Below are 25,280 nucleotides of genomic sequence, written 5' to 3'. Positions count from 1 at the left end.
CGAGCCCCGTGTCAGGTCTGTGTAGACAGCTTAGAGCCTAGAGCCTGCTTCAGAATCTGTCTCCATCTTTCTCTGTGCCTCCTCCTCTCATGCTCTCTCTCTCAAAAATAAAATGTTAAAAAAATTTTTTTAATGAAATCTTGCCATTTGCAATAACATGGATGGAGCTAGTATTATGCTAAGTGAAATATGTCAGAGAAAGACAAATACCATAGGATTTCACACAGATGTTGGAATTTAGAAAACAAAACAAATGAGCAAAAGAGAAAAAGAGAGAGGGAGACAAATAAAGAAACAGATTCTTAATTACAGAAATTACAGAGAAGAAACTGAGGGTTACCAGAGGGGAGGTGGGCAGGGGATGGGTGAAACAGGTGATGGGGAGGGAGAAAGGATAGGCACTAGGTGTTGTATGGAAATGTTGAATCACTATATTGTACACCTAAAACTAACACTGTATGTTAGCTACACTGAAATGAAAATTAAATTAAACAAAAAACACCTTTCACACTCTTGGCATTTTGTATTCATTTAAAGCCCAGCTATTTTACCTCCATGAATTTATGCTGAAGAAATAAAAAAACAAATGTGCATAAAAAGACAGAGCCATAGAATATTTATTAAAGTTGTATGTATCATTGAGAAAAAAAATAAGAAAAATTTAAAAATCAACCACGAAGACTGGCTAAGTTTAGATTTACTCCATGAAAAACCTTAAGGTCAAAACTATGGAAGTTGTGTCTGGGGGGTGGGTGACACGAGGAGGCCACAACAGAGAGTTTATAAGGGGAGCCTGAGCTGGGGGGGGGAGGGGTCAGAGAAAGTCACCAGCTCAGGCTTGGTGTGGGGAAGGGTGGGATTCAATTACCACAAAGGTTTTGTATGACGGAAAAGCCGGAGCGCCTGAGAGGCTCAGGGGGTTAAGCGTCCGACTTCGGCTCAGGTCATGATCTCGCAGTCTGTGAGTTTGAGCCCAGCTTCAGGTTCTGTGCTGACAGCTCAGTGCCTGGACCTGCTTCAATACTGTGTCTCCCTCTCTCTCTGCCCCTTCCCCACTCATGCTCTGTCTCTCTCTATCTCAAAAATGAATAAACATTAAAAAATATTTTTTAATAAAATAAAATAAAGGAAAAGCCATAGATTTGACCCAGGAGACAGGTCTAAACATGTATACAAATTACAGATGAGTAATTATTATATAATTAGTATACTCTGATAATATTAGTCATGTAGTATTGTCAATGTATTGACTTAGTTTAATCAATAATTAACATGTTAACATAATCTGTAATATTAATATATTATAGCATATTAATATACATCTTTTTAAGTTACAAAAACAGTGCATAGTCCTAGTAGAAGATTTGAAAACTAGGTAACCAAAAGGAAGAGGTGACATCAACTAACTTTGGGTGCACCCTCTTCCAGCATCTTGTATAAAACCCTAGATTCTTTTTTTGGTGATAATGACAGAGGCCACAACACTTTAGGGTGCACGCTCTGTGCCAGGCAGGGCTAAAGCCCTCTGTGTACATTAAAATCTCCTTGGGGACGCCACGGCCATGCCCACTGTCCAGCCAAAGATGCCTGAGGCCACAGCTGCTACATGGGCAGAGCCAGGGCCGAATCCAGGCAGCCTGTCTTCAGAATTTGTGTTCGCAGCCATTATGCGACCCACTTCTGTTTCGCACCTGCTTTTTTCCTTCCAGAAATGCAAAATAGGCATTCTTTAGGGACTGCCTGTACTCGGATTGGTTAGATTTCAACACGTATGTTTCAGCTGTGTTCTACAGGCATTAGATCAAACTTCATCTGACAACAGCTAAGATGTCTCTGTAGACTGTTTTATCTCAGCAATCACCTCCTTACTTCATTTAGCTGCTCGTTCTTATTATAACCAGAGAAGAGTAGGTACTACTTATTCAGTCTTTGGGCAGGTACCAGGCCAAACACCAAGCTCTGCCACTTAATCCTCACAATGAGCCTCAGGGTAGATCTGATCCTCACTTGACAAATGATGCCCAGAGAGGTTACAAGTCTTGCCCAATGTCCCACCGGGGGGCAGTAGCCAGCTGTCACCCAAGTCCAGCCAGAGGACTCCAAATCACACACTACTAACACCTGTCCCAAACTGTCTCCGCCTTACGCACCTTTTCTGGAAAGATAAACTGAAATACTACTTAGAACCACAAGATCTGAGGGCGCCTGGGTGGCTCAGGTGTTAAGCATCTGACTTCGGCTCAGGTCACAATCTCAAAGATCTCACAGTTGATGACTTCAAGCCCCACGACAGGTGAGCATGAGCCCCACTTCAGGCAAACACGAGCCCTGGGTTAGCCCCACTTTTCTTTCTCTCTCTCTCTCTCTCTCTCTCTCAAAAAATAAAAAAGAACCACAGGATCTGAGTCACTACAAACCCTGACTTGAAATTTAAGTGGTGTTAAGACATGTCCATCTCTAGCCCAACAAGAGCCCCCGTAGAGCCAGGGACTCAAGTGAGGAGACAGGCTGGGTGCCAGGGTCAAGCTCCCTCTTGCTGAAGGTCCTGCACCTGGCCTTCTGACCGGCTGGTGGCATTGGCCTCTGTTGGCCAGCTGCCTGGTTCCTTGGTCTGCCCTCTGGCCACCTCTGACCAGCAGCACAAGCCCCTGTCCACATACTCGCTCCTTCCGTGAGTCCAGACCTCCTCCTCCCCCGACCTAGGCCTTGTCAGGACAGCGGGCTTTGGCTTTGACCCGGTCTACATCTATCTTCTGTCTTACTCCCCACATGGGGGCTCTCTTCTCTCCACTTTCTCACCCTGCATCCTTGACCACCGCTCCCCAACTCCACTGAGGCTGACACTCCAGTATTCTGCAGTCCCTTCTTCTTGAAATCCTGACCTTTGGTCCCACCATCAGTGGTAGGTCTATGGAGTTACCTTTCTGACTTTTATACTGCCTGGGTGCCGTCCAGCCATAGAGTCCATCTCCAGGCTCCTCGTCCTTCAGAATGGTGTCATATTTGGATAGAGTTTCTGTGGCATAGATGTCATCGTCTTCCTCTTCCAGGGCGCCCACACCAAAAGCCTTCAAAAACAAGGTTTCAAACAGCAATTACAAGTTTTAGGGTGTGTCTCCACTGAAGAATAAAGCTACTTTAAGGATGTGGCGGAACAGACCACATTCGCACTGCAAGGTCACCAAGAGACAAGGGAACCGGGAGGCCAGATTAACACGCAGACTCAAGTCTTCCTGGAAACAGTGACCGGAAGCGAATGCCCTCCTCCAGTGCTGAGGCTGTCCTCAGGGCCCAGCAGCAGCTGCGGGTCTGGGGCCCAGCGCAGGACCACACGGGGAACACACCCGGAAAGCAGTGCGGGAGGAGAACAGGGCCTCCAAAAAGAGAAAGGCAGAACATTCCTCTTCCGTCCGACGTGGCCTGGGGCCGGTGCTGGTGACCAGGATCTGAAGGCACAACTACTGAAACAGTTATTGTAAGAGCCTCTAACCTTTGTGGACATGGCCTCTGATGAGTATTACTTTCTGTTTAAAAAAAATTTGGAGGGATGCCTGGGTGGCTATCGGTTGAGCATCTGACTCTTAATTTCAGCTCAAGTCATGACCTCAGGGTTTGTGGGGTTTGAGCCCCACATCAGGCTCCGTGCTGATACCTCAGAGCCTGGAGCCTGCTTCAGATTGTGTGTGTGTCTGTCTGTCTCTCTCTCTCTCTGCCCCTCCCCCGCTCATTCCCTCTCTCTCTCTCTCTCTCTCTCTCTCTCTCTCTCTCTCTCTCTCAAAAATAAACATAAAAAAGAAACAAAAAGAACATTAGGTCACAGGATCCCAGCAGCACATATTAAAATCAGGAAGGTGTGCTTGAAGTGTGCTCAGAAAAAGCTGTAAGGAAAATATAAGCACGTCAAAGTCTTCGCACAGTCAACAAAGAATGACTGCTGCAGATACAGTATCATGTGGCAGGCATTCTCATCCGTCAATGGTTCCGTGCACATGAAACAGAAACTTCTACCTGGCCTGAAATTCCCAATTTTCTTCCTTTATTCACTCCAATATCTCCAAGGAGATTGCCGGCCCCGTCAAGTCCCCCACTGAAAAGATTAAAATGTTCTCCCGAAGTTCCAAACAATGCCTGGTGGGGGTCCAGGCCCTTGTAAGCCAGTCCATGCATGTTATCTTTAGGTGTGAAATCCACAGGCGTGATGTCTTTGGGGGCAAAGGTCACGTTTTCAGGCACATAGTCATCATCTTCATCCTATTTAACCACGTGGAAAAAGTGGAATGGAGGTGAGTCACTGACTGGTGCCAAGTATGCCTATAAAATACTATTTTCGAATGATTACTTCCCAACAGAACCATGGCCAAACTTTCATTTCCGCTATCACAAATCACAAAATTGAGTTCTTGATACTAGCACAAACACCGCTATTTTCAGAATCTGAACAGACATTGGTCATCTATGGTGCTGAATACATTCTCTGGCATGAAGACAGTTTTAGGGTAGGGGTATTTCACTGTAATGAGATCTGACTGATTTCTAAAATTGTTTCTGACCCTAAAATTGCACGTTTATAAAGTAACAGGTGTCACTATACCAAATTCAAGGTCAGCCATTCTGTACAATACCTCAGATCCTTCAGAGCCTCCAGGGGGTAATGCACAGCCATAGATTTTTACGCCAGGATCTATAAAAGAGATTTCAAATACATTAGTCATGAGTGATGAAAAATATGGAAACCTGACTTGCTGAAGTCCGTGACAGCACTTATGAAAGGTCCTACGCCTTTAGCGTCAGAGACTGATCACTCGGGAACTGTTTTCCACCAGCCCCTGCTCCACCCACACTCTGTCAATAATGTGCTCAGTGACTAACCACTACTGTCCCAGCACCGCGGAGAACCCCAAGGAAACTTTTACTGCATCCCAAGAGTTCACAGTCTGGCTGGGGAGACCAAGGGTAAGACATAAATAGAAAAAGAATCCTGTTAAACTGTGACACAGTTTTGATAAGAGCAGGAAACAGTTTCACATGGTGCTAGCAGGAACATAAACTAGTACAATTCTTCTGGAAAGCTATTATGCATGCATGACACACAAAAAGCCTTAAAATGCAGGCAACCTTTTGGGAATGGAAATTGGTAGAGCCACTGTGGAAAACAACATGGAAGTTTCTCAAAAAATTAAAAATTGGGGCGCCTGGGAGGCTCAGTCTGTTAAGCATCCAACTTCCGCTCAGGTCATGATCTTCGGACTCTTGAATTCAAGCTCCGTATCAGACTGCGCTGGTGATGTGGAGCCTGCTTGAGATTCTTGCTCTCTCCTCTTTCTCTGCCTCTCCTCCACCAGCACTTTCTCTCTCTCTCTCTCTCAAAATAAATAAGCTTAAAAAAATTAAAAATAAAAATACCATATGATCCAATAATTCTTCTCCTGGGTATTTATCCAAAGGAAAAACCAAAAACATTAATTTGAAAAGATACACACACCCCTATGTTTCCTGCAGCATTATTTACAGTAGCCGAGATACCGAAGTAACCTCAGCATCCATCAAGAGACGAGTGGACAAGAAAGATGGGGTACAGATAAACACACGATGGCATATTACACGGACATAAAAAGGATGGGGTTGTGACGTGGATGAACGTAGAAGGTGTTGTGCTAAGTATTGGCTGAGAAAGACAAATACTATATGATTTCACGCATATGCAGAATCTAGGGGAAAAAATGAATAACTAGCAGAATGCAGAGAACAAATTGACGGTTGCCAGAAGAAAGCGGGGGCTTGGAGATGGGTAACATGGGTGAAGGGAAGTGGGCGATATAGGCTCCCAGTTCTGGAATGCATAAGTCCCGGGGATAAAAGGCACAGCACAAGGAATGACAGTCAATGTACTGTGATAGTGCTGTGTGGTGACAGATGGCCACTACTCTTGTGGTGAGCCCAGCATAACCTAAGGACTTGTCCGATCACTACGCTGCTCACTTGAAACTAATGTAACATTGTGTGTCAACCAGACTCAGATTAAAAAAAAAATACAGCTGACCCTTGAACAACACAGGTTTGAACTCCATGGGTCCCTTTACACATAGAATTTTTACAGTAGAGCTGATGTAAATAAATTTTCCTTAGATTTCCTTAATAATACTTTCTTTTCCCCAGCTTACTTTATTGTAAGAACACAGGATATAACACCTATAACATATAAAGTATGCGTTGACTGTTCATGTCATCAGTAAGGCTCTTGGCAACAGCAGGCTTTTAGCAGTTAAGTGTCCAGGAAGTCAATAGTAACGTGGAAATATAACACGGTATGTTATGTAATTATATATATAATATATATAATTTATACTTGAAAATAAACAAATAAATGTTATACATGGATTTTCAACTGCATGCAGGCTTATTTTGTTCAAGAGTCAACTGTAACTGCACACTACTTGGCCCAGCCATTTTATTTCTAGAAACATGTAGCCATTAAAAAGTATGCTACAGAACTGATGACGGTCAGTATACATACCAGGTTTTTGTCGGCGAGGTCTCCTCTTTACTCGAGGGCCAATTCCTTGTCCTTCCTTCCAACCCATTTTTCTTAGCAATTCAAAGCCAATAGATAACCTAGGATATCAAGGCATTGAACGTGAGCTTCCTTTTCTAATACTGGAGGACAGTGAGAAGTAAGCAGCCGTTGGGTCCCTGTCCAGCTCACACGCTTGTGCCTGAGCCCTGGAACTCGGCCCGCCCCCGTGCACATGACAGCCTCGCGGCCCTGCCATTCCAGCTCAGTGGACTCGGGTACACACCGAACCTGGGGAAGACCATCCTCCCCCTCTCTGCGGGGCCTTTGGAATGGACACCTGGGGACTCTAAGTGGCCTTGTCAAGCCTGTGGCCTGGGAACCCAGGAGTCCGAGGCTGCTGCATCAGGCCACACACCCAGGAACAGAACAAGGAGATAAGCAGAGAAAGAGAGGGTAGAATGAGGCAGACAGAAGAGAGCCCTTAAGGCTTCTGAGGGAGAAGGTGGAAGGGAAGGCACCCCGGGTCCTCACCAGCCTTCACCAGCCCCAGCAGCACAGCTGGGCACTGGAGGTCTAGAATACCCATGCATGCAATAGAAGTGCCAGATCCTTACGGCAAAACCCCCTTCTGTACTCAGGCTGAGCTTCTCCGACTTGTGAGCAAACTATCTGTAATTAAGACCATTGCGCATATGCAAAGCAGTGATGCCAAGATCGGAAGAGTTAGAATGGAATTCTCCTCACTTTGCTGGTGTGATGAGGTCATCGAGCAGAGTAGCTCCAGGGATGGGGGCGGTGGCGGCTGCTAGCTGCCTGGCCTTTTCTCGTATCCTATCTTTGGTTTTGGAAGCAAAATCATCCGTGGTGACAATCGCTTTAGGAGCGATCCCAAATTCACTGAGATCCTTCAAAAGAAAATTCAAACAGAATTACGTACATGATTTGGTCAGGGGTTAACCATAATACACCACACAGTTTTACTTCTTTAAGGAAAAAACAAGTTAAAACCACACAACTGATGGGGTGCCTCGCTGGCTCGGTCAGAAAAGCACGTGACTCTTTATCTCGGGGTTGTGAGTTCGAGCCCCATGTTGGGTAATACAGATTCCTTAAATAAATGAATAAACAAAAATTTTAAAAAACAAAAAGCTACACAACTGAATTAGGGATCGGTGGAACGGCTGACTTGTGGGTGCGCGTGTGGGTGCGTGTGTGGGAGGAGCAACTGACTTTACATCTGACTTTAGGACGCTCACGGAAGCTAAGGCCAGCAGCTGAGGACAGGGCATGACAATGGCCACTCAGTGAGGCCACAAGAGGCACAGCCAAGCTAGAAAGACAGGAAGTAATTAAAGTCCACTAATTACTTCTACAGAAAATAACTGTTGCCTCAGACAAGATTTCAAAGGTCCGAGTGCAGGGGGCAAATTCCTGAGCATGGACGGGCTACATGAGGTGTTTCCGCATTTCCTGTTGGCTGCCTTTCCTCGGTGCCCTGAATCTGTGCAGACGCCAGCCCTCCTCGGTCCAGCATGCACTCCCGGAGTGGCGTCCAGGTGTGTATGCTGGGTGGGGGGTATTAGGCAATAGGGGTTCATATCTTATCTAAGCCAGTCCTTTGATCCCATTTCCACTGCCAAGCACTGCTTTAAGGATGAGCACGTAACACAATCTGCCCGAGCAGACTTGGGGTAAAATCCCCGGTAGGACTATGTGAATGGTTTCCTTGTCTGGGTGGCTCAGTCGGTTAGGTCTCCGGCTTCGGCTCAGGTCAGATCTCACGTTCGTGGGTTCGAGCCCCGCGTCAGGCTCTGTGCTGACAGCTAGCTCAGAGCCTGGAGCCTGCTTCCGGTTCTGTGTCTCCTTCTCTCTCTGCCCCTCCCCCCCTCATGCTCTCTCTCTGTATCAAAAATAAATAAAACATTTAAAAAAATTAAAAAAAAAAAAAAGAAAAGATACCAAAGAAAAGTCTGCCTTCCACTAGATGACGAGATCCTGGATGTGCCCTCTGGAACTACTGCAGCCACCTTGGGACCACGGGGAGAGCTAGTGTAAGGACAAGCTGACATGCAGCAGATGGCAGAGAAGAGAGGACGCGGGGCCTCGCTGACATCTAAACTTCTTCTTAACATGAGTCACGTTTCCATATAGATTATGCTAGTCAGACAGGAAGGGGACCTCCTCTTGCCACTAACCTGCAACCTAATGCATATTAACGTAGTATTTTATTTCTTCTTTATCAAAAATGGGGTGCCTGGCGGCTCAGTCGGTTAAGCGTCTGACTTTGGCTCAGGTCATGATCTCATGGTTCACGGGTTCAAGCCCCACGCCGGGCTCTGTGCTGACAGCTCAGAACCCAGAGCCTGCTTGAGTTTCTGTGTCTCCCTCTCTCTTTGCCCCTCCCTCACTCAATCTCTGCCTGTTTCTCTCTCTCTCTCAAAAATAAATAAACATTAAAAAGAATGTTTTTAAATGAATCCATGACTAGGTTTTAGGTAACAGAGGTTTAATTTTAAAATAAAATGGAGCATGGGGTGCCTGGGTGGCTTAGTTGGTTAAGCTTCCAACTCTTGATTTGGCTCAGGTCATGATCTCGTGGTTGTTGAGTTCGAGCCCCACATAGGGTTCTGCGCTGGCAGTGCATAGCCTGCTAGAGACTCTGCCTCCTCCTCTCTCTGCCCCTCCCCTGCTCCCGGTCTTTCTCTCCAAATAAATAAATAAACAGCAAAAAAAAAAAGTGGAGCACATCCTGTAGGCCCTAGGATCCCCCGCCTCTGCCGCCAGTCCGCATTTACCCCTAAGAAGTTGGCGGTCGTACCCACGTGCACTCCTGACTGGTCGAGTCGCTCACTGGTCCTTAAACTGTAGTGTGCACAAAGTTACCATTGGAGGCTGTGGACTCAGCTCCGTGGATACTGCACTTTTGGGGCACAAATTTGCCTAGACATGACTTTCCTCTCTACCCTTAACTTTAGAAACTGGCCCCAGCATAAGATGCTATTCTGGTGACGAAGAATCCACTGATGTACAGAGCACTCTGGTCCAAATACCCAAAAGATAAAGCCTCGCAAACAAAGAAGGCTTCACATCCCACTGGCTAGCCGGCAATTCCAGCTCTGCATACCCACCTCCTCGTCCATAAAATCCTCGGGACCAAGGACAGATTTGTCCGCTCTGTTCTGTCGTGAAGACACGAAGGAAGAGGGCGTCCATCCTTCAAAGAAAAGCGTTTGGAATATTACGATCCCAGGTGGCATTTTGGTTTATTACTAAATAATTAAATAATGCAGTTATGTACTTGAAACCCCCAGTGCCTACAAACCTTAGCTACTTCCCATCTCACCGCTCATACAGATATAATTATATGACATAAACTTATTGATGCCCACATCTCGTCAGAACTCAGTGGATACTATGAGGTTTCCCCCTAAGAATCTATAGCCAAGAAAAATCAAATTATATAGTAAAAGTGGAGATGGAGTGCCTGGGTGGCTCAGTTGGCTAAGCACCCGACTCTTGATTTCAGATCAAATCATGTCACGATCGTGAAATCAAGCCCTGAATTGGGCTCTGTGCTGGGCACATAGCCTCCTTAAGATTTTCTCTCACTCTCTCCCTGCCCCTCCCTAACTCCCTTGTTCTCTCAAAAGAGAGAGAGAGAGAGAGAGAGAGAGAGAGCGCGAGCGAGCAAGAAAAGAAAGTAACATTCTTTTCCCAAGTATATGTGAACCAAAAGATGCAAGGGAATCTTGCCCAAACTTGGGCCTGAACTTGGCCCAAGGACTCCACCTGGCTAGTCTGAGGACAGGCGATGCCCACGCCAGGCCACAGTTCCATCAAACACCCGAGTCCTGTAAACCACGCCTGTTCCCTGTCCACAGTCACCAAGCACGCACCATGCCTATACGGGGGGAATGGCCTGGAGGTCCAAAGTATCTGTAGCCCTCTGCGATGCACCTTTTCAGTTTTCTCTGAGAGTGACACATCTCTTTTGTGATTTCCTACAAGAGCCCTGTGGACCTAAGGAGTCTGGGGCAGATCTACTCTTGGTCAGTGGGGGGAGCAGGTTTCTGGGGAGGCCTGGGAGGTGTTCCCAGGTACCCGGGGGTGAGGAGCCTCTCCCAGCTACTGCCTTCTTCCACTCTGGACTTGTATAGTTTTTGCCCGATTTCTGCACAGTCCTTTAATGGGAAAGGGGGACTCCAGGGCAGTAACGTACCACAGTCCACCTGACGATCGCTGGAGCTGGTCTTATTACAGTCACGGCACAGCTAAAGCCGCAACAATCAGTGACGTATTAGTGCGCGTCTTTCTTCCCCAACCCCACTGCCACTTCCCACATTTTAATAAAGTGTGCTCATTTCGTAGTGCCTTGGTTACCTCACTTTGCCTTCCTTTGCAATAAGGCTGAATATTAAATAGAGCATTTCTATCTCTTCTGGAGTAAACTGTTCAAATGCTTTGATCATTTGCTCGTTGAACTGCTCTTTACACATTCTGGATATTGAGCTTTAAACCATCTTACGTGCCCCAACTATTTTTCATGTAAGGCTTTTTTTCTTTCTTGCATTGCTTTTTTCATCTTGATTTTACTACCGTTCTATCCAAGTTATTGCACGTATACAAACCCGTGTCCCTTCGAGTTCTCAGCAACAGCTGCACGAGTTACTAAGTTCATCTTCCCCTCCTACCTGACATATAAACGTCATTCCAGTTTCTGCGTGAAAACATTTTAAAAACATACATGACTTTGCACAATGCAGAATTCATTATGCTGCATAACATGAACACTTTAACTGGTTTTCTCCAGGTTGAGGGCACGAAGTGACCAGCGTGCCGTGGTCCCCAGCCAGTAGGGAGTGGCTCTGGCCCTTGGAGCTGCACCTGCAAAGCAGCTGGGGCACCTGCCCTCCTCAGTCACGGAGTGGCGGGAGACAGTGGTTACCTGAGGGACTGTGTGTGACAGCACTTTGTGCGCAGCAAGATGTGATGACATAAAACGGAAGTCAACATCATCATTTAAGCATCGGGATAGAATGTATCTTTTTTTTTTAAGTGAAAGAAAACTTTCACTCTCAGGCTGTAACCAACGCACAACAGTCCAGTGGATTCTGCAAACATGCCAAATGCTAAAAGAACACAAAAGTCTACAATGTGTGTGTGTTAAAATGTTTAAAGAAGTTTTTGAAAAGGGAAAGGTGGAAGAGGAGAAGAATCTTATAGATGCTATGATATGAGAGCCATACGTAGCACACCATACCTTGTTTTGAGCCCACAGTGTTGAAGTACCCAGCAGAGAACCCTCCGCTGAAGGCCCCGTGAAATCGCTTATACCTTCCTTTTTCATCTCTGACGGTCTGGTCCTGAAGAGGAATTGGTTTCTTTGGTCTTTCACCTGAAAAAAATATTTTGATGAAAGAGAAGCGGATAGAGGTGCCAAAAAAAAAATTCGGGAAAGTGTCATTTCAGACACATGTTGAATTGTTGACTTCTTATCATTTCAAATGTAACCATTTTAATTAAGTTATTTCTACTCCTAGGCTTTATTAGCTTATTTAGTTTGTAAAGTCACACATTGCGCCAAGCTTCTTCAGAGTCCTAAAGCCATTCTAGTTCTCTCTTATTTATATGAGACATACATTTTAGCACCAATGGCCTGATTCCCACTAAATTCCATCACATAAACTGAATTACATGGTGGGGGGTGGGGGGGTTCCAACAGATGGAGGTAAGTTTTACTGGCAAGGCCAGAGGCAGGCTGCGGGGCTGGCACAGGGCGTGCAGAGGTTTGCGACACCAGGAACACTCCTGTATCTCTTCTAGAACGTCAGAGCATCCCAAGGCCAGAGATCTTCCCTTGGGATTGCCCATGCTCCCCAAACCCTAGGCGTGTCCTTATTTCTGGCAATCTCCTGACTCCATAGTTCCTGTTCTTTCAGCTTAATCCTTTTTCTGCTCTGCCGAAAAGGGCTGGCTTGCTACATCACATGCTGGAAAGGAGCTTAAAAGTCTATAAATTTCTTAGTCTAAACTTTCAGGTACTGTGTCACAAATTACTGCCTAATTTTATCCACTGCAATTCAGAATTCTGAATCTATTCAAAATGAAATGGTAACCATCAAGTTATTTTCAAACACTCAACACAGAGAGCAAGTTCTACAGTAGTTAAAGGCATGGAGTTGAGGGCTATAATGCTCTCACCCCATCCTTACCAGGAACTCAGTCACCTTGACTTCTCTATGCCTCAATTTCCTCATCTGCAAAATGGGGGTGACACCACCCCCATTTCATAGAGTTGTTATGCAAAGTGAATAAAGTAATGCCTATAAAATGCTCTAAGAAGGGAGGTACACAATAAACACTTAAAATACTAGCTGCCATTATTATTATTGTTATTATATACAGTAGATAAGCCCATGTGCCCCTGTTATTTCAGTAATTAAGCCAGTGGCTATTTCTGAAAGATGGAACAAAAAGCAAAGGAACTTCTGGCTTCACAGTCCTAAATTCTCTCTAGTAGCTTGTGAAGCCCTCACGTCATTTCTGGAGTATAACCCATGGCAGGGCAGTCAAGGGCTGAGGTTCTGAAGACCAAGACTTCTAGGTTAAAATCCCTCTACCCTGTTACTTGCTAGCTTTGTGAACTTGGGCAAGTGACTTGATCGCTCCAAGCCTCAGCCTCCACACTGTAAAAGGCAGAGCAATGAACAGAACCTACCTGGGCTGTGGTGCTGAGGATGACCTACCACATGCAGAGAGATGAGCACAGGGTTTGGTCCTAGTGAAGCTCGGTTAATATCAGCTATGATTTCATTTCACTCTGAAGAACTGAATTATGACTTGGGGCCCATGATCCAAGATTTCCAGTGTTTCTTAGAAACGCATTACACACAATCCACTACGACCTGGGCACCTGGGCAGCGGTTCTTGACTAAGGTGGGGGTTCTCAACTTCGTCACTATTGGCAGTTTGTACGGAATAGCACTGGGCTGTGGGCCGGTCCTGTGCACTGTAGGATTTAGCAGTGTCCCTAGCCCATAGCATTGCTCCCCCCCACCCCAGCATGCCAAACATCTGCTGAGGGGCAAAATCATGCCCGACTGAGAACTGCGGGGCTGAGGTGAGAGCCGACCAGCCCTGCCATGCTCGGCGCCATTCTTGCTCTGTTCTCAAGGTGCTCTTAACCTGGAAGGGGAGATAAGATCAGCAGACGGCTAAGGGGAACTCGTGGCGTGGCGGCGGATAATGAGGGCCGCCCAGCATGGCCAGCCGGGTCCCACGCGCTCCTGAGGAGGAGGCGCCACCTCTAATCACATCAGGAGAAAACTCTGGGGAGCAGGCGGCGTTTTAGCCAGGCTCTCTTATAATTACTGCTACTAATAACAATGGATCCCTTCTTTTCACACATAGTATCTCATTCCTTACACCTGATAAGGGTGCTCTGATTAAGTAACAGCCCTAAAGTCCACAGCTAATAAGCACAAAGCTGAAATCAGATCTCAACTCTGCCTCCAAGCCAGGGACACCACCCATACTACCCCTCAGCATGGAAGCAACCCTGCACTAGACCCTGCGGTGGAGAACTAAACACAACTCTGTCCCTGTTTGCAGGGCGCTCAGAGCCCAGCAGCAGAGAGCTGAATATATAAGAACCCTTCCGACAATGTACAAGGACAACAACACCACAGTCACCCTTAGCATGAGCAGAATCTGATAGCTCCTGATCGAGACATAATTCCCAGCAGAGGCATTACCTCAATCAATAAATAGTAAGTCTGAAAAAGTAGTCTCATCTGACTGGGGGGCAGCGAAGGGGCAGAAGATGGAACCAGAAGGGCCAATAGTGCAAAGGGCCTTGCACTCAGTGCTTCAGGGTCTGTGGTCTGCCCTGGGGGTGATGGGAGCCACAGACAGTCGTATGTGGGAAAGTCATAGCATCCAGGAAGAAAATCATCCTAAACTTAATCTGGGTGCAGGATGAGCCAGCGATGAAGAGAATTCCAGAGCCAAGTAGAAGTATCTAATGAGAGTAGGTAAGTTCTGGTGCCCCCTTCCTTCCAGGCCAGAGAGCCTATGTGCCTGTGGGTCTGTGTGGGTCTGTTCAGCCACTGTTTCCTAAGCAGTAAACCTTCCTGTCACGGCCAGCAACTTTAAATTTTTTTTATGTTCTTTATTTATTTTTGAGAGACAGAGAGAGACAGTGGGAACAGGAGAGGGTCAGAGAGAGAGGGAGACACAGAATCTGAAGCAGGCTCCAGGCTCTGAGCTAGCTGTCAGCACAGAGCCCGACGCGGGGCTCGAACCCACGAATGTGAGACCATGACCTGAGCCGAAGCCGGACGCTCAACCGACTGAGCCACCCACGCGCCCCACGGCCAGCAACTTTAATTAAGTCGTGGAGGCCCTCCTCTACCAATGTTTATCTAACCTGTCACTAAAACTTCAAAGCAGGAAGTAAAAGTGATTATTGGTCTAGTATGTTACACTGTAAAATGTACTCAGAATGCATTTAAACTTCAAAGTGCTTAGGAAACAAGGACTCAATCTTCAAAAACGTCTAATACTGAGAAGCTAAAGAGTGATTTTTAGACGGGCCAGGAGGAGCAGAGGGGGAGGTCCCTTCCTTTCGTTTCGAAAGCATGGTTAGGCCAATAGGCTTCATTTCCAAGTCCATGCATCATCAAAGAGAAAGAACTGGAAAAATGTGAGTCAAATAGCTGATGGCTTACAATATGTCACTCACAGGGAAACGCGTGTGAGAAGAGAAATGCAGAAATGTACAAACGCTGCCCAACATGGCTGTAATCACCACCGCTCATGCAGGCCAAACCCCTGCCCTCCTTCCGCACAGCTAACCCTAACCAGTTTTTTTTTCATATTTATTTATTTATTTATTTATTTTTGAGAGACAGAGCATGAGCAGGATGGGTGCAGACAGAGAGGGAGACACAGAATCGGAAGCAGGCTCCAGGCTCTGAGCGGTCAGCCCAGCGCCCGATGCAGGGCTCGAACCCACGAACAGTGAGATCATGACCTGAGCCGAAGTTGGTCGCTTAACCGACTGAGCCACCCAGGGAACCCCCTAACCAGTTTTAAAGAAATCCCATCCTGCCTTCTCGGGTTCCCTGATAGCTTGCGTAGGTTATTTCCTGTCTACATCACATAATTCAGCACTTGCAAACCTTGTACTTTCTCAACTAGATCTGAACTCCTCCAATGAAGGATCTCTGTCAACAAATTGTTTGAGATCATGAGGTGATACGTTTGCCAACAAAGCTACTGTGACTTTAGGTTGTATTAAAGAACTACAGTCTACGATGAGGGACACACAAAAACTACAGTCTACGATGAGGGACACACAAATGGTAGCCCTGCTCTACCCACTCTCTGGTCCCATCCTTGGAGAAAGGATCTGACAAGTTGGGGTTTCAGGGAATTTAAACTGAATATATCAGGGAACTGAGGATGTTGAGTGTAGTACAGAGACGTCTTAGAGGAAATGCAAGGGCTGTCTTAAGCCCGTAAGAAGCTTTCAGGAGACTAGTTAGTGTTCCTGTCTTTTGTAAGCAGAGGGTAAAAGTAGGGCCAGTGTCCAGCAAAAGTTTCTGATGATGAGAACTGCTGGTAGGGAAAGGTCATCCATGGCAATGCCCTGGAAGTACAATCAATCTGGCATGATGCAGTTCAAGGTGGGAAATAAGAAATGAGATCCCACCAAAAGGGGTGCCTGGGTGCCTCAGTCGGTTGAGCGACCAACTTTGGCTCAGGTCATGATCTCTGGATTGGTGAGTTTGAGCCCCACATTGGGCTTGCTGCTGTCAGCCTGTCAGCGCAGACGCCACTTCAGACCCTCTGTCCCCCTCTCTCTGCCCCTCCCCCCATTTGCACTCTTTAATACACACACACACATACTTAAAAAAAAAAGATCCCACCAACAGGAGGACTTCAATTAACTCCTACCTACCATATTCCCTTTGTCCTTCCCACAGGGCTAGCACTGCCATCAGTCCTTACTGGGCACTCAATACATTGCTGAACAAATCAAGTCATTACGGAATCAGACTAGAAACATGGGAGAGAACCTCACGTCATCTTGCCCTCATCCCCACGTCTCAGCAGCAAGTCTAGTATGCCCTGCTTGCAACATGAACCTGTACCCAGACCACTCCTTAGCACCACCACGGCTAACACCCCAGTCAAGCCGTCATCTCCAGACCTCTTTTTGCTAACATTCCTCCTCCACTCTTGCCCACTCCAAATCAAAATCGAGAACAGAATAATCTTAAAAATACACATCCCTCCCTTGTGTAAAACCACAATGACTCTCCTACGCTTAGTATAAAATCCAAACACCCTTACCTACCAAGTAAGAGGCAGCCCTGCCTCCCCCTCTGGCATCACCTTCTGCCGGTCTCCCATCGCGGCCGTCAGCTCCACCCACAGCAGTCCTGCCCGACCCGCAATCTGCCAAACTGGCTCCGACTTCAGAGCTGTGGAGCTTGCGGTTCTCTCCGCCTGAAATGCTCTCCTACCCACATCTCCGTACGGTTGGCTCCTTCCTGTTTCTGGTCTGAGCTCAAACGTCCTCTCCTAGGGAAGACGTTGCCTGACCACCACCACCACCCCCAGTTCTCACACGAGCCTGCTTCGTATCTTTCTGTTTCCCACCCTCGGGGTCTCTCGTCCGTCGCTCCGGAACGCGAGCACTCCGAAAGCACCGCGCACGTTTCTCCCATCGCTGTTCCCGACACGAGTAGCGAGCGAGCCTTAACCCCGGGGCCGCAGGAGGCCCCGCACAGGGGTGAGCGGGTTTGCCCCGAATCCTGGGCCTGTTTCCCACAGGTCCCGGCGGCGAATCTGGCCCGCACCTTCTTCCAGAGGCTCCAGGCCTGTCCCATAGCTGACCAAGTCCTCTTCGCTGTCACTGTCCAGCGCCGCCATCCTGCCCCCTTCCGGGCCCCGCCCCCTCGCTACGGAAGCGTCGATGGGCCAAAAGGCTTCCGCCCTTTCTCCTTCGCCAACCAAAGTGATGCTGCGAGTGCGGGCGCGGGCGGGTGTCAGCCTGGCTAGCCTCTCGCCACAGGTCTGTGCTCGGGAGATCTCAAACCTGTCTAGTGAGAGACGGACCCGGCAGGAGTTACCTGGGAGGCTCTGGCAGCCACGACACCCTAGCTCCTTGGCGACGAGCGGGTCAGGCAAAGGTGCCTGGCAGAAGCTGAGAGCCACCCATCGGTCCCGCCGCGGGGCTGATGCTCCGTGATGTCTGCCCACCCCTACCCACTGGTCCCTGACCCCCTCTCCCTTTCAACTCCCTCCCACCCCACCCTCACTCCCACCCCTATCCCCCACCCCGCCACCTTCTGGGAAAGTGCCTGTCTTCCAGGTACACACACGCACATGTGCTTTGTAAATATCAAGTTCGCGTAAGTGGAGTCCCCTTCCAAACCTCTGGAAGGATTCACAGACTCAGGAATCCGATGTCCATGGTTAAGGCAGCTCGGAACAAGAAAGAAGAGAAAGAAAAGGAAAGGAGAGGAGGGGAGGGGAGGGGAGAGGAAAGAAAAGAGGGCCAGGGGTGGGGAGAGGGGAGGGGAGGAAAGAGGAGAAAGGAAAGGAAGAGAAAGGGAAGATGGGAAGCGGGGGAGGGAAGGGGAAGAAAACCGAAAAGAGAAAGAACAAGAGAAAGGGAAAACAAAAAACCAGCAGACCAGCAAAAGGCTGCTGTGAGGTAAGGTGGGGACACCGAGGGCCCTAAAGAACCTAAAGAAAGAGCCATCTTTCAAATGGGGTGCTGTTATCTCATCCCTGAACTCCTTTTTGCAGAGGGGAAAGATGAAGCTCACTCTCTAGTAAGGGGTGAGGTTGAGATGAAAACCAGATCTGGAAATCCAGGCTTTCAAAATGAGGGTCAGAAGTTGTCATGAGTCAGAATCACTAGGATGTTGTTAAAATTCCCTTCACTCTCCTCCACCCCTCCGGGGCTTCCAAACCAGAATCTCTGGGTGGCATGGGGCTGTGGCTTAAGCATTCGAAGCATCCTCTGACCTCGAGGCCTCTGCGTTTACTATTCTCTAGGCTTGGAATGTCCGCCCAGATAGCACGTGACTCATTCCCGCACCTTCTTCAGTTACCACCTCAAGGGTTACTTTCTCAGTGAAGCCTTCTCTGGTGCTGTTTTAAAAACACCCTCTCTTTTGATACACTCTCTATCCCCTTTTACCCTACTTTATATTTTTCCACAATACTTATCACCTTTAACATACCATGTAATTTTATGTGCTTATTTATTATATCTATTGTGTTTTTCTATGCATTGAAACTATAAGCCCCACAAGGACATAGATTTGAGCCAGATTTTCTTATTCTCTTTACTGTACGCTCAGAGTTTAGAACAGTACTTGGCATAGAGTAAGCAGTGAATAAATAATTTGGGGGGAGGAGGAATAAAGAGCTAGTTAAATAAATCATGATACATGACTTTAAAAACGAGATTTTTTTAACAAGTTCTAAAAATAGCCACAGAATTGTTTGACATTTCCCATTGACAGTAGAGTCTATGTCCCCCTCCCCTTGATTCTAGGGATTGCTTGACCAAAGGATTGCGAAGTGATAATGTTACATTCCCCACACCCGAACTCTAGGAAATGTGCAGATTCAACTTGGGATACTGACCCAGGAAACCCAACCTCCCTGCCACAGAGAGGGGCTTTTGTGCACATACGTGACAGGCCCTGGCCCCGTTTACAATCAGCGTCGCTGGTCACATATTTGAGTGAGGAAGGTCCAACATGACTCCAGGGCCAGCAACCATCTCACCAGCTACATGTGAGACCCAGAACAAGACGCTCCTGGCTGAGTTCAGTCATCTCCAGGCACCATGAGAGATAGCAATAAAATGATTGTTTTTATTTTAAGCCATTATGATTTGGGGTAATTTGCCAACAGCAATAGGTGACTGGGGAAAAAAAAATCTATATAATGGAATAGTATAAAGCGTTAAAAAATGTTGATGAGGAATGATCTCCAACATACGTTGTTAAATGAGCAAAACAAGGGGTGAGACAGAGTACACAGAGTGCTGCCCGTAATATTACAACATAAAGAACCAAATCTGTTGTGGCTCTTATATCCACAGCCTGGATGCATTCACACAGAGTATGTCTCTAGTAAACTCTCCCACGAAACCAGTAACAATGGTGGCCATTGATCAAAGGATATCAGGGTAGAAAGGATAGAGGTATAAAATATTGTGCCATCTTGGGGCACCTGGGTGGCTCAGTCGGTTGAGTGTCCAGTTTTGGCTCAGGTCATGATCTCGCGGTTAGTGGGTTCGAGCCCTGCGTCAGGCTCTGTGCCGACAGAGAGCTCAGAGCCTGGAGCCTGTCTTCAGATTCTGCGTCTCCTTCTCTCTCTCTGACCCTCCCCTGCTCAAGCCATTTCTTTCTTTCTCTCTCAACAATAAATAAAACATTAAAAATTTAAAAAAACCAATATTGTGCCACCTCAATTTTTGTTTTTAGCAACATCCCTGGGTTTTTTTCTCCAACACATTTTCTTTCAGTGGCTAAGTTTTGATTTTAAAGGTTTTCGTATGTATTAGTATATGCTAATATACTGTTTCTTGAAGCCCTGGAGAGCCCCGGGATCATCAATTGCCCATTAACCGTCCTCGTGCGTATAAATGTAGATATTGACAGCAAAGAAGATCGGGGGCTAATCCATACACCCAGACAAATCACGAAGGGCCATGATTTTATTTCTAAATGACCCAAACTTATTTTCTTACTGTTCATAATTTCTAACAAGGCAAGGAAAACCCAGTACACTTATTATTGAGAGTCGAACTTAATTGGATTCCTGACAATCATTAGCATTTGGTAATAACCACTTTCTGATTCCTGATCACTGAGATTCAGGGGAACAAGGGCCCTTCCGAGTCCCTGCAGCTTCCTCAAAGAGTGGCTCTCAGCTGTCTCCCGGGTCTTTTCAGGATGACTGGGTGCTCCATCTGTGACCCTGGTCTCTTACAACCTCATCCCCCTGATTCTTGGCTGCAGGAACCTGGGGACAGCGTGTGTTTTACACAAGCTGCAGCAGCCTAATCACCACAGGTTCTTCCTTTCTTAGACATGCAAAAGGCACAAATGACAGGATCTTATCAGGAACCTGCAGATAGGAAGATGAGCTGAATCATCTGGGTATGGAGTGATTTCTTCCTTGTGGGGGTCCCTACATCCGTGCTGGCAGTAGGATGGCCACTCATGATGTACAAAGAAACCTGATCTATGGGCTTTGGAATCAACATCATTAATTTTTCCCCATTGTGTTTTCTTATTGAAGTGTCACATTCGGGTGCTCAGTCAGTTAAGCATCTGATTCTTGATTTCAGCTCAGGTCATGATCTCCCGCTTCCTGAGTTTGAGCCTGCCATTGGGCTCTGCATGGATAGCATGGAGCCTGCTTGGGATTCTCTGTCTCTCCCTCTCTCTGCTCCTCCCCCACTTGCTTTCTCTCTCTCTCTCTCTCTCTCTCTCAAAATAAATAAATAAACTTAAAAAAAAGGAAATATCACATATATACAGAAAAGTGCCCAAAGCATTAGCACACAGTTCTATTTATTTTAACAAAGTAAACACATCCATGTAACGATAAGCAGATCAAGAAATAGAAATTTTCCAGAATCCCAGAAGCAATAGTCCCGGAATGAACTGACTTTGTTTTGTACTTTACATAAAATGAAATCATATGTATTTTCTGGCTTCTTTTGCTCAATGATATTTTAGGGGGCAGAATATGTTGCTCACAATGTATTTGTTGCTTGTGATAGTACCATGTTCATTTTCATTGTGTAAAGTTTTACGTTGTGTGAGTATGCCACAATTATTCATTCTACCACTGATGGGCATGTGGGTAGTTTCTAGTTAAGGACTATTTTGAAAAGTGCAGCTGCGAACATTCCTGTACATGTTTTATGGTGAACACAACACACGCATGCATTTCTTTGAGTTATCTACCTAGAGTTGGAATTGCTGGGTCATACGCTAGACCTGTTTTTGCATTAGATATATTTAGGAAATGCCAGTTTTCCAAAGTTATACTCCCACAATGTATGAGATTCTGGTTGCTCCACATTATCATGAGTATATGGGCTTTTTTTTTTTTTTTTGCCATTCTGTCACTCATTTATTGTAATCTATAATCACTTCTTCTCAGTATGCCAAAACATCTTTCCTTTTAAATCACAGGAACAGGGTAGTGTAGCATTGTATGTGATATAGCACCAGACAGTCTAACTCACCGAGCTGGGGACCTCTGAACCTCAGTTTCTTCCTCTGTAAAATGGGAATGGTAAAGTACCCATTTGACAGGATCTTCGGAGGACCAACTGAGATCCTGCACACGCAGTGCCTAGAATAGAGTAAGGACCCTAATTTATAGCTGGGGAAACTGAAGCCATGAGGGGTTAAAGGATCTGGCTGAGGTTACTCAAGAGCAAAGCCTGCCAAGACTACTGCGGCCTCTGTGGTTGGTGCACCTCTATGGCACCGTATGGCTTCTGTCTCTGAGAATATTCTTTTTTCTTTTTATTTATCTTTGAGAGTGAGCAAGGGGGAGAGAGAGGAGGTACAGAGGATCCAAACCAGGCTCATGCTGGCAGCAGAGAGACCAATGTGGGGCTCGAACCCACAAACCATGAGATCGTGACCTGAGCCAAAGTCAGATGCTTAACTGACTAAGCCACCCAGATGCCCCTCTAAGTTTTTTAAAATAAAAATTGCAAAATCTGGTTTATATTACAATGAATTTTAGTCAGTTAAGGATTACCTTGTGTTGCCTGCTTTTAATTTGGCAAATATCCTAGGATTCTCCTGGAGGAGATGTACGTCAGAGAGTCAGTGCACCTTTTGTCAACAAGCTGGTATTAAGAATTGGGGTTTGCATTTTACTTGGAGGAACTGGGTCCCTGGACCCACTGACCTCAGCCAGATAAGACGAGGACTTGACAAAATAGTTGTTTGCAGTTCAGATTTTAACCTTTCGCCTACCTGGGAAATTTCCACCCCAGCTTTCTTGTTAGGAGCACAAGGGCTCCTCGGTGGTTCTTGTGACACTGCTAGTGGGTGACAAACAGAAGGCTGGGTGTCAGTCTCCTGTGGGGTCCGCTACAGCCGTTCTCACTTCCTGATCACAGTGGAATCAGACATTCGGCATCAGGTTGGTGGGCCCCCCTGCAATGAGCTACGAGAGTGCTAGAGATGTCTGGTTGTGCACAGCCCAAGCAGCGACACTCAGATGGCTCATGTGGCCTGCTGGGACTCACAGAAAAGTGCTCCCTTTCCTCTGAGGATGCCCAGACATCCTCAGGACAGCCTGAGGGTGGGCAGGTGTGTGGTTTTTGGGTTTTTTTGTTTTTGTTTTTTAACATTTTAGCATTACGTTTCTTACTCTTGTCCTTCCTTTTTAATCAACGAAGCAGTAGGACAACCTGGGCGGCTCAGTCAGTTAAGCATCTGACTCGGCTGGCTCAGGTCATGATCTCATGGATCGTGGGTTCAAGCTCCAAGTCAGGCCCTGTGCTGACGGCTCAGAGCCTGCAGCCTGCTTTGATTCTGTGTCTCCTTCTCTCTCTGCCCCTCCCCTGCTCATGCTCAGTCTCTCAAAAGTAAATAAACATTAAAAAATTTAAAAAAAAAAGCAGTTCAAGAAGGCAATGGTGTCAGGCTATGTTAAGTAACAGATTTGTTTTGCACTTTTATTGGTATCACTCCATAGGGCAAGGTACTGCTGGTTTCCCACTTATGGTTATGACATAATTGTCTTTTAAAATAAACTTTGTCTGGGTAGCCTGGACGGCTGAGTCAGTTAAGCAGCCGACTTTGGCTCAGGTCATGACCTCACGGCTGGTGGGTTCGAGCCCCACATCGGGCTCTGTGCTGATCGCTCAGAGCCTGGAGCCTGCTTCCGATTCTGTGTCTCCCTCTCTCTCTGACCCTCCCTCGCTCACACTCTGTGTTCTCTCTCCCTCAAAAAAAAAAAACAAACTTTGTTTAAACAAAGTGAGTAATTTGAAGAATGACTACTGAGTCAGTAATAGTGCAAGTGACACATATGTATGACAAATTGTAAAGGCAATTGGAGCTTCAAGGTAGTAGATGACAAAAATCTGAAGGGGTGTAGGGAATGACTGAAGTCAACAGGCTTGAACTAAAACCGATCTTAGCCACTAAAGGGGTGTGCCCTTGCCCACTTCACTCCTCTGAACCTTGGTTTTCTCCTGGATCAAATGCAGATTATTTAATCCCTTTATTTGTAGAATGGTCATGAGAATGAAACATAGTATCTGTAAACTTTCTGGCTAGAGCAGAGGTTCTATTATTGATAACTTCATCATTGGTAGTAGTAATAGTTCAGATGTAAGATCCTGCCCCCTTCGGATCCTTGAAACAGAAAGGACTGTTTTAACTCCCAGCGTGGGCGTGGTAGGTTCCCAAGGCAATGGATTTATTGCAGGATGACCTACGTAGGTTGGTGTTAGCTTAATACTCCTTTCTGACCTTAAGAGAGTCAGGAACTTTCTGCATCAGCCATAGAGTTTCCCAAACACCTGAGCGGGTTAGTACTCTTCTGGTGCTTTCTTAGGATTAAAACAATCCTTCTGGAAACGCTTTTTCTTGTGCCTCATCTCAGAGTCTCAAAGCAGTGATGAGGAGGGTTTTTTGGTTTGTGTTTTTTTGGGGGAGGGGTTGTTTTTTATGTTTTTACATTTACTCGGTTGTTAGTCCTTCATTGTTGTCACTATTTTTTTTTAAACTCTTGAACAATCCCTGATATGCACTTTGCCTCCCCCACGCCCCCAGCCCCGCCCCAGTTTCTTGAAGAGAAGGAAATGTTTGGCTTGTTATGAAAGCAGACGGTGTTCGGTTCTACCTGCGGCAGTTACGGCGACGACCAAACAGCAGCAACTGTGCAAATGTGTCTCTCCGTTGGGGGAGGGGGTGAGGGTAGGCAACCAGGAGGGGCGTGGCTCGGCGGGCCCGGGCAAGGGGGCCTTCCGGCTCCGATCAGGATCTGCCCTCGGTGTCTACTGGTCAAAGGGGGTTTGTGATGAGAGGGTGGTGTGAGCCCCGTCCCAATAGCCCCCCTTTTTGCTCTTAAGCTAGGCATCTCCCTACACCCCGGCTAAGGGCTTTAACATTAACATGCACTTTCGTCGTAGTTCCGGCAGCTTGAGAGACCATGATCTGGCCCCATTTTAGAGCTGAGAAAACTGAGGTTTGAAGGGGTAGTTAAAGGTGCTCTAGGACATCCGCCCAGTCTCCGTGGCACAAATCCCTTTCTGGGGCTCCTCCAGCGCCATCCGCGATCCCCAGCGGATCCACCTCGTCTCTGCAGCGAGGGTGGGAGAATAATGGGGTTGACCGCCACGCCACCAGGTCTGAGTCACCCACCTAAGGCCCGCAGAGACGCAGCCAACTATCACTCCGGGTCCCCTGAGAGGGGGACCCGGACCGGAAGCTGTTCCTGACCCTTCGCCTCAGCTCGCCTCTACGTGGCGTCGGGTTTGGTCCCTGTCCCGCGGCCCCCGTGCTCCTTCGGTGAGGGGCCACGACTTCACCCGCGCGCGCTGCGTTTACCCCCAGGGCTCCAGAACAGGGGCCAGGTCCCCTGCCCCGGCCTTGCTGCGGCCCCGGAGACCCCCGGCCCGCCTCTGCGCCACAGGACTGAGACCGCTAGCAGCGAAGCCCAGATTAAGGCCGCGAGGCTC

The 25,280-nt window shown here is 47.0% G+C and overlaps 2 protein-coding genes across 4 annotated transcripts in view; one reads left to right on the top strand and one right to left on the bottom strand.

The window, feature by feature from the left end:
* GPATCH1 (G-patch domain containing 1) overlaps nt 1-17,468 on the bottom strand; it is a 39,385-nt gene extending 21,917 nt beyond the window's left edge. For all 3 annotated transcript variants that reach the window (XM_029925452.1, XM_029925453.1, XM_029925454.1), the window contains exons 1-8: nt 17,383-17,468; nt 11,775-11,909; nt 9,643-9,728; nt 7,259-7,419; nt 6,515-6,612; nt 4,623-4,681; nt 4,009-4,251; nt 2,921-3,068 (exon numbers count right to left, since the gene is read on the bottom strand). In XM_029925452.1, coding sequence (XP_029781312.1) covers nt 2,921-3,068; nt 4,009-4,251; nt 4,623-4,681; nt 6,515-6,612; nt 7,259-7,419; nt 9,643-9,728; nt 11,775-11,909; nt 17,383-17,455 — 1,003 coding nt within the window. In that variant the 5' untranslated portion in view covers nt 17,456-17,468. The remainder of the gene's footprint in view (nt 1-2,920; nt 3,069-4,008; nt 4,252-4,622; nt 4,682-6,514; nt 6,613-7,258; nt 7,420-9,642; nt 9,729-11,774; nt 11,910-17,382) is intronic.
* Nucleotides 17,469-17,498: 30 nt separating this feature from the next.
* RHPN2 (rhophilin Rho GTPase binding protein 2) overlaps nt 17,499-25,280 on the top strand; it is a 62,462-nt gene continuing 54,680 nt past the window's right edge. The window contains exons 1-3 of the mRNA XM_029924259.1: nt 17,499-17,597; nt 22,707-22,777; nt 24,969-25,110. Coding sequence (XP_029780119.1) covers nt 17,499-17,597; nt 22,707-22,777; nt 24,969-25,110 — 312 coding nt within the window. The remainder of the gene's footprint in view (nt 17,598-22,706; nt 22,778-24,968; nt 25,111-25,280) is intronic.

The sequence above is a fragment of the Suricata suricatta genome, chromosome 16, assembly GCF_006229205.1.
Source record: "Suricata suricatta isolate VVHF042 chromosome 16, meerkat_22Aug2017_6uvM2_HiC, whole genome shotgun sequence".
Lineage (NCBI taxonomy): Eukaryota > Metazoa > Chordata > Mammalia > Carnivora > Herpestidae > Suricata > Suricata suricatta.
The sequence above is the reverse complement of the archived record's forward strand: the minus strand, read 5'-3'. Positions and strand labels throughout refer to the sequence as shown.